Raw genomic sequence first — 9,533 nt, 5'->3', positions numbered from 1 at the left:
TCAAAACACAGAGAGAACAAAAAAAAAAAAAAAAAAAAAAAAAAAAAGAGGGGTTGAGCTGCCAAATGTAACCTGGGTTTGGTAAAGGTGAGGCTGAGATGTGAAGTAGTGGATTTGCAAAGAGATCTAAGACCTCAACACAGGAATGTTTGAGAGGGGAATTAGGGAGTGGAATAAGAGTAGCTGGATTTCAAGGTGAACAGGGTTGAAAAAAAAAAAGTTTGAGCTTTCTGTAAAAAGAAGGTGGAATAGCTGAAAGAAAGAAGGCGTGAGTCTTGAAGTGGCATGATAGGTGACTAAATTGCACAGATGATGGGGAGATTTGATAACTGTATCTTGGACAAATATGACTTTTAAGCTTTCTTGGGCCACAGCGGCTGCTGCTGCCCGAGCCCTGACATTAGGGTCAAGCTGTTTAGATAGGTAAGCACCTGAAGCAAAGGAAAGGCCTATTTCTTGACCAAGGACCCCCACAGCCATACTGTGAGTCTCAGTTAAAGAACAAAAGAGAGATCTAGATTGGGAGGAAAAGAGCTGGAGTTCAGAGCAAAGCAGACTGAAGCGTTTTTATATATTTTACTAATGGATGTTGTGGGGTCTAAGGGCTCTGCAGGGTCTCCTTTTGAAGCATCATAGAGAGGTTTGGCCAACACAATGAAATTAGGAAACCATAGCCGAAGACGGGCAGCCAAATCCAAAAAGGAGAGTATTTCAGCCTTGGTAGATGGAACTGGAAGTTGAGCTATAAGATTTTTTCTGTCATGGGTGATCTCTCTGGTGTATTTAGTGAGACAATCACTCAGGTAAGTGACAGAGGGAAGGGAGAATTGAGCTTTGGTGGGGTACACCCGACATTCTTTGTAAGCTAGGAAATTCAATAGGATGTTGGTGTGTGATCGAGAATCAGGAAGGGAGCGACTGCCTAACAGGAGGACATCCTGTTGGAGGGGGAGCTGGGAGAGAGATATAAAGGGGAGAGATCAGATGCTAAAGCTTGTCCAAAGAGGTGGGGACTATGCTGAAAAACTTGTGGGAGGACTGTCCAGGTCAATTGTTGAGAATGATGTGTTTCAGGGTCAGTCCAGGTAAAGGCAAATAAGTCTTGAGATCTATTATGGTAAAAAAGGTATCTTTGAGACCTAGAACTGTAAAATAAGTGGTAGTAGGAGGAACAGTGGAGAGAAGAGTATAGGGATTGGGGACAATGGGACAGATAGGTAAGACAGTAGAATTAATGGCTCTGAGATCCTGAACAAGTCGATAGGTGCCATCAGGTTTTATTACTGGAAGAATGGGTGTATTAAATAGGGAGTGAGCAGGTCTTAATAAGCCTGTACTCATCAGTTTTGAGATTATGAGTTTGAGACCCCTCAAATGTTTGAGTGCTATTAGTTATTGGGGAATGTTAAGGAAGTTGAAGGGATCTTGAAGTCTAATATAAACAGGATGGGTGGCTATCAAAGGTTGGGTGGTGTTCCAAACGCGTGAGTTAACGAGGTCTGAGGATATGGGGAGGGACTTAGTGGAGGGTGTCGGGGTGTACTTGTGACTGTCAAGGGTATCTGAGAGAGGTAAGGAAGTAGGAAGAGTGTCTAGAGCAGCCTGTAAAAGGAATAAGGAGTCAGGAGCCTGGCTGGCTTGTGGGAGATGGAGGGTAATGACTGCTTAAATTTGGTGAAGATATCTCCGCCCAAGAGAGGAACAGAACATTGTGGGATGACCAGAACCAGTGTGAGAATTGAATGTTGTAGAGACTACACAAAAGTGGCTGTGTAATTAGAGGTCATGACACGGGACCTGAGACTAACAGTGGTGGTTGAAACTGGGGAGGTTTGGCCTGAATATACAGGCAGCGTGGAGTAATTGGCTCCTGTGTCTAATACAGAAGAGAAGGGCTTACCGGAGATGAGGACCATTACCCTGAGTTCCTAATGGGTGATCTCCATGGGGGTCGATGACCCTGGGCATCAGCAATCCTCTGTAGCCCACCTAAAAGCTTTGACAAGGAGAGATCTTCAGCCAGCTGTGCTGAGCACTGCGGGAGGGATTGTCTGCCATGTTCTATGGTGAAAAGGGCAATCAATTCCCCAATGTCCTCCTTGTTTGCGATGCGGACATGGTCCCAGTGGGAGTCGAGAATCGGGTCCCGTTTGGGAGGAGTTAGTAGGGTCCGGTCCAGGTGGCATGCCCATTTGTGGCCCACTATTGTTTATTTTGGAGTGACCCACCTTACCCTGAGGGGTGCTGGCCAGCATCTGGTACACACTGGTTATCATCAGATAACTTTGTCTCTCTGACACCTTGCTAAATTTTCTTGTTCTTCTTGATTATTGAAAACTTTAAAAGTGGCATTAAGAAGTCTTTTGGGGAAGTTTGAGGACCTTCCTTGAATTTTTTAAGTTTTCTTTTAATATCAGGGGCCGACTGTGACATAAAGTGTGAATTAAGGAGAATGGTTCCAGCTGGTGTTGATGGGTCAATTCTGGTATATTTATGGAAGGCGCCTCTGAAAGGCAGGATAAAATCTGGCAGGATTTTCCTCTGGTTTTTAAATGATTTCTCTGATTTTATCATACTTAACCATTTTATTTGCAGCCTGTGGTAGGCCCTTAATGAGATGTAGGACCATATCATCCAGGAGGGTACAATCTCCATGACCAGGCTAGTAAAACCAATGAGAGTCTTGTGTGAGAACTGCTTCAATGCCCACTGGCTTATTCCAGTTTTGGGCATGGATCTCATCATCGCTTTGTTGAGTCACTGTCCAGACCCTCTCCCTATCCTCTGGGGATAAAGTGGTTGTAAGAATGATATGAATGTCATGCTAGGTAAGATTGTAAGGCTTTGTAAGGTATTTGAACTCCTGTATAAATGTGTCAGGGTCGCTGAGGAAAAGGATCGTAGGCGTTTTTCAATAAGAGATAAGTCAGAAAGGCAAAAGGTATATGAACTCTGATGAGGCCCTCTGCTCAGGCTATTTCACAGAGAAGGAGAGGAGCAGGGTGTACAGAAGGAGACTTGGGATAGATGGAAGCGACATCTGGATGAGAGAGTGCAGCATGAAGATGGCAGCAGAGGACAAGATGGTGGCAAAGGAGAAGTAGGGACAGAGGAAGATGGTGACAAGAGGAGGGGATTGGAAAGGGTGGGAGGAACCACAGGTAAGAGCCTTGGGAAACCAGAGAAGGCTTTTATGGGGGTGCTGGGGGCAGGGGCATGATTAGAAGGATCAAAGGGAGGATCACTGCTGGGGAGAGGAGGTTTTTCATGGGCTAGTATGAGTTAGGAGGCTGGGGAGGCGAGATATAAGGAAGGGTGGGAGTGGAGGTAAAACAAAGCCTGTATAAAAGGAACCTCTACATATTTGCCGGTCCACTGACGAAAGTTATTAAGATACCAAAGAATACTGAAATGAAAAGTGCCATTTTCAGGCCATTTGTAGTCTTTTTTTTTTTTTTTTCTTTTTTGTACCAGCTATCAAACTCAGGACCTTGTGCTTGCAAGGCAGGTGGCAGAACCACTGAGCTAAATCCTCAGCCCTTGTCTGTAGTCATTGTCTAGTTGATAATGAGGCCAGGCCTGATTACAAAAGAAAATTAGATGCTTTGGCCTAACATCCAGATAAAGACCCAAAGCTTTAAGGTTAGCAAGCAGACATCCAAGCGGTGTGTCTCAGGGCAGTTTTGAATGAGTTTCCCATGGTGGGAAGGACAGTGTAGCCTGGGTTTTGTGAGAGAGAAAAAAGGACACAAGGAGCATCCTCATTATGTGTGTCAGTCTGGATCCTAAGAAGGGAGTAAAGGAAGGGGAGTGGATCAGGGGGTTGTCCCCACCCTGAATGTAACCTGAGCCCATAGGCATAGAGAGACCATCTGGCCTGCTACCAGGACTTTTGTAAATAGAGGCCAAAAGGCTGTAGAAAGTCACAGGCAGGGGACTTGTAGAGGGAAACCCAGGCAGGCACTCAACCTAAATTGGCCAGTCTTTGGATGATAGGTCAGCAACGGCAAGAGGAGATTCCCAGAGGACACCCAGTTCAGCAGGTCTAGAGGGAAGGCCAGGAGGCCAATCGACCTATAAGATTAACCTAGTCCCAGCACTATACCCTCCTGGGTTTCGGCACCAGAAAGATGGAAAAACGGGCTGAAACTCGGGTAACCAGTAGTAGGCTTTATTGGAGATGTCAGCTGGGCTACATGGTATATACACTCTTTAGGGTGAGGGCTAATGGTCAGAGGAGGAAGATCATCATGTAATTTTTTAATTGGTGAGTTTAACTATGGCGGGTGATGGTATAATTTTGGGTGTGCAGCAAAGGGAGGAGAAGGGATTGGTTTTGTTTCTTTACAAAGGGCTATTTTACAGGAAAACAAAACTGTGGTTGGGGCTGCAGTGGATATGGAAGTAAATATCAAAAGAATAGTTAAGAGATGCAAGTGACTGCTTTTGGAGAGAAGGAATCAGGAGTAAGAAAAGTGAGATCAGGGGTCTTTGGTATATTAATATAAACAGTGGCTTCAATTTAATCATTAACATGCAATTAAAAATATAATAAAATGCTAGCTCGACATGGTGGCTCAAGCCTGTAATCCCAGTTACTACAGAAACTGATGTTTATAAGTTTGAAGCCAGCCTGGGCAACTTAAGACTCCCATCTCAAAAAAAGAAAAAAAAAAGTAATACCACGTAAGGAGATGAAAGACTATACTACAACCATCCAGACAGAAAAGCAGGATGAAAAAAGGAAAATAAAAAATAGGACACAGGTGCATAAATACTGAATAGTTTCTCTGGTATGAAAAATTAAAAGTGTAAATAAGGATTGAAATGCATAATTGATAAAGTGAAATAGGAAGAAGGGTCTAAAGGAATAGGGGAAGTGGGAGGGATAGGGGAAGGGAAAGGGAAAAGAAAAACATAAGAAAAGGAAAAATGAAAACAAAGTCTTTGTAAATAGGGAAGGGTAGAAGGGGTGAAGGGAGGGCAGGGGAATGGGGCAAAAATAAGAACCAAGATACACTGTGTACAAGATCCCAATAATGAATGTAACTGTATTGTATACCTAAAATGTACCAATAAACTTAATGGAAGAAGTGAAAAAAAAAAAGACATAATGGTCTGAGGATTCTTCTCTGGAAGGTTGTAATTTCCAAAGAGAACTGGAATGGCCATAATTTAATTCCCATATATGCTGTTCTACAGAATGAGTTTCTTAACAAGACATGAAATCTCTGCTCCCTGTTGAAATCTGTGCAGGCCAAACTACTGACTGCTCTAGCGAGCAGAGTACAATATAAGTAATGCTTTGCTTCTCAATATAGCCCTTAAGAAGCCTGGCAACCAGCTGCTATGTTAAAAAGTCCAGTATCTTCAGCTGAAGAGAGACCAGGTAGAGAATAAATGAGATGCTGGACAACTTAGTGAAAAAGGCTTCTTAGACACACAGCTAATCAGATACTTGTACAAAAATAGGCAACAAGAACATATCTAAAACAAGGAGGAAGCCAGGCATGGGGGCTGTAATCCCAGCACTTGGGAGGCAGGACTATCACAGTGAATTCTAGACCACCCTGGGCTACAAAGTGATTTCAAGATCAGCTTGAATTTCTACTGAGATCCTGTCTCAACAACAACAACAACAAAAAGAAGGAATGCTATATGATAATTTAGCAACATCCATAAGGTCTGGAAGGAAAAAATATGACCTCAAATTTCTGTATTCAACCAAGATGTAATTTATTCATGTAAAACAAAACATTCTTAGCAAGACCTTAGAGGGTTAACAAAAACAAATTCTACAGGGCAGAGCTGAAGCTATAGCTCCATTGTTAAACAAAAAGAATATAAAATAATGATTCAACTAAAAAAAGAGCCAGGCATGGTGGCACAGACCTGTCTTCCTAGCCACATACTCAAGAGACTGAGAAAGAAGAAACAACTGAGCCCATTAAGTTTAAGATCAGTCTGAGCAACATAACTAGATCCCCTTTCAGAAAAAAAAGGGTGGGGGCCAGGCATGGTGTCACACATCTGTAATCTCAGCACTTTGGAGGTAGAGGTATGAAGATCTCTGTGAGACTGAGGCCAGCCTGGGCTACATAAGACATTAGCTATCTGTGATAGGCAGCTTCTAAAATGGCACCCAGTGACCTCCAGCTACTAACTATTAAGTTTTGAGATAATGTGTTATGTAGCATGGATTAATACACTACCCAAAAAAAAAAAAAGACAAACATGTACAGTTAGCATTGAGATAGATTAGACCTTACAAAGCTAATATCACTAATATATGTGATGATCTATAACAAATGAACTATTCCCTAAGTCAGTTCAAATTATCAAAAGTGACACAAGAATATAAACTATGGGAAAATTTTTACTGCTTTGAAAAGTGCTAATCTGAAAAAAATTGGAGAAAGAAGGCAAGCTTTTCTGATGAGTTTTTCAAATGTTCAAGAAATAATTTCTTATTCACCTGCACCAGAATACAAATACAGAACTTTGCAAACTGTTTTGAAGACAGTATAGCAAGATCCAAAACCTAAAAGAGCCAATACAAACTAAAACTAGGATAATTTCTAAACTGGATACTGATGTAAAATCCTAAATATAAAATCAGCAAAAATAAATCAAGAAGTACATTAGAAGAAAACTGTACCATGACTGGCTAGGTAGGTAGCTCAGTGGTAGAGAGCATGCTTAAAGAGTAAGGCACTGGGTTCAACCCCCAGTACCAAAAAAATATTAATTTATCCATTTAAGTCAATGTAGCAACAAAATGTAGAATATTAAAAACAAAAAGCACAGGTAATAGAAACATGAGTGAGTAATCTACAGTGGAAGAAAGTAGAACAGTGGTTCCAGGGCTTGTGGGAGATGATATAGTTAATGTTTAAGAAGTAGCTTCAGTCTGAAAAGATGAAAAAGTTCTGACAACAGATGGTCATATTGATATATAATACCACTAAACTCTATAGTTTTTAAAAATGGTTTAAATGGTAAGTTGTGTTATTTATATTTTAACACAATAAAAAACTTACAGTGTTTCATAATTGTCTTGCCTATTATCTAACATTTCCTCTGCCTAAGAATAGATTATCTTATGCTTTTTAAAAACCAAAACGTAAATTCAAAGTAATCCACATAAAATGTATTTCCCCACATCAAGTACTAAAAGCGCCCCAAAATTGGACTTAGTTCAAGATTTCCAGCTTCCTTTTTAAAAGCCACCAAAACAAATGAACTTGTTTTTAAATCTCAGAAAGAAATCTGAGACTAGATTATCTACTTATAAATTATTTCACAAATCTCTGTGTTTAGTGTGAAAAAATAAAACATACCAAAGCGGGCTGACAGCCTTCACAATGCCTAACTAGCTTATTACATAACAGATATTACATCTACAGGTGAAGAGAATTAAGCAATACCAAAAATACCATTACCCAAACTATTTTTAAAGTTTTAATTCACTAATATCTTACTGTTTTTCACCTCTAAACATGACTGGCTATAAAACATTCATTACATATTACAACCTCGGAAAAGAAATTCTATTTACCCCATTACAGATTTGAATAATTTATAAGAACTTCTGGTGAGTCAGCTAAACTGAGGGGTTGCCATCCTTCCTTGTGAGCCTAACTGATTAAAAAAATACACTTTGCATATGCTACGACTGCACCATCTACCTACATACATTAGACAAGATTTTTAAATGCCTTTGTCATATACAAAAATGATGAACGCAGTAATAACTCTTACAGATTAAAAAAAAATCCAATCAGATCTGATTTTAACTCTTTACCCATCTGTTGGGTTTTTTTTTCACTCTGATATCAACTTGTTTACCCAAACTAACAAACTAATAACAAAATTTAAATGATATTAAAAGTTACGGTTTGAGTTGCTTTTTTATACTTTTTAAAGTGAAAACAAATTTGGTGGAAACATTCAGCTATAGTTGCTTTAAGGCAATATCAATATTATTAACAGTACTTAAAATCAAAATTTCACTTTGCCAGGGCCAGGGATTTCGTTCAGTGGTGCTGTATCTGCCTTACAAGAGCAAGAGCCTGAGTTCAATTCCCGGTACCAGGAAGGGAAAGAAAAAAATCACTTTGCCACACTAAACTCTGATAGCTTCTCTTATGGAATAACTACTGGTTCACTAAAAATAAAAATAAAAAAATAATGAAATCAATATGTAAATTAATAATGGAAATGTTTCAAGTAACTTTGGTATTTGTAATCTTCATGTTTGTACTGTACGTATAAAATAACACCATGTGTGTATGTGTGTTGAGATGTACAAATTCCTGTACAATTTCTGGAAGGATATGTAAGTGTCAATACGGACTACCTTTGAGGTATATGTCAGATTGGTATATGTCAGGGAGTTGCTTACTTTCTGCTTTCTGCTCTTTCCATAAAATGGTTAGAATTTTATATATAACCAATGTAGTCTATCTTTTCTCCGATTTTAAATTTTCACTTTATAGTTTAAATCACACATACTGTAAAAATCTACAAAAAAATTCTTCCGTAGTCAGTTAATCTCTTAGAATTTACCTATTTTGTTGGTTTCCTGATAAGGATATACTTCATCTTCAACTCTGCCAGATTCTCTCATTCGAAAATTAAAATTTTATCCTTAATGCTTCAGATTTGTTCAAACAATATGCCACAGGAATGGTTGTTAGTTCACTGACTGTGGTATTCACCTTCCCTACACCTCACTGTGTTTTAAGAAAAGTAGTGGCAAATACTAATAATTACTGGAGCTACAAATAGAAGTATCAAGTTGTATCATGAAAATCCCAATGATTTTGTGACACAGAAGTTGTCTTTTTTACAGCATGAAGTCTCTTAAGAACTTACAACAATACGGTGATGACGAACCAAAAAAGTTCATGGTCGTTGTAGGTCTCTTAAATTTAACAAGAGGACAAGAAGCATCCACGGGAGTTAAAGATGACTAGTTGAAAAGCCTTTCGACTGAGCTCATTCTCATCAGCACATCTGTCCAACGCTCAGTTCCGCTGCTGAAGCGCCGCAGGACTCTCAAAACCGAAGCTTCCCCCCTGTACAGTGGGCACACCACCTACCTCTGCGGAGTCCTGTAAGACGCTCTTCGTTCCCCTCGGGAGGTTTCCTCGCTCTCCCCGCGCCCCCGCTGCCCTCACAGGAGGGCTCCGGGCTGAAGAAGGGGAAGGGACGCGAGCGAACACCCTTTCGGAGTCCACAGGCTCCGCCATCGAGCCCCAGAGACTCCCGAAAGAACCCAGAACAGCTGCCTGTGCTACGGCAAGAAAGGGGGCATAAAGGAAAGTTTCAGAGCCGCCTTCTCAGGTACTCAGGGTTCCCAGACTCACCGCAAAGAAGTGGGCGATAAGGTAAAGCCACTGCGCCGAAACGGAGCGGGATGCAGCAGGAAACGAGGCGTCCCTGGGTTCCTCACCAGCGATGGACCTCAGGTCCCAGAAGGGGCGGAGCCGCGCGGAGCGCTCAGCGCGGGCCGGCGCGGTCTCCGGGCA

At 40.9% G+C, this 9,533-nt stretch overlaps 1 protein-coding gene across 4 annotated transcripts in view; it reads right to left on the bottom strand.

The window, feature by feature from the left end:
- Positions 1-9,506, bottom strand: part of Trim59 (tripartite motif containing 59) — an 18,762-nt gene extending 9,256 nt beyond the window's left edge. Inside the window, exons 1-2 of one of the 4 annotated variants that reach the window (XM_010623173.2) lie at positions 9,372-9,506; positions 9,105-9,298 (exon numbers count right to left, since the gene is read on the bottom strand). In XM_010623173.2, coding sequence (XP_010621475.1) covers positions 9,105-9,254 — 150 coding nt within the window. In that variant the 5' untranslated portion in view covers positions 9,255-9,298; positions 9,372-9,506. Of the gene's footprint in view, positions 1-8,877; positions 9,299-9,371 lie in introns of those variants that run through there. The other 3 variants (XM_010623174.2, XM_010623175.2, XM_010623176.2) reach the window with 3 other exon arrangements.
- Between the last annotated feature and the right edge of the window lie 27 nt (positions 9,507-9,533).

The sequence above is a fragment of the Fukomys damarensis genome, unplaced genomic scaffold (assembly GCF_012274545.1).
Source record: "Fukomys damarensis isolate Sample0158 unplaced genomic scaffold, DMR_v1.0_HiC HiC_scaffold_37, whole genome shotgun sequence".
Taxonomy (NCBI): domain Eukaryota; kingdom Metazoa; phylum Chordata; class Mammalia; order Rodentia; family Bathyergidae; genus Fukomys; species Fukomys damarensis.
This window is presented reverse-complemented; position numbering and strand designations above follow the sequence as displayed.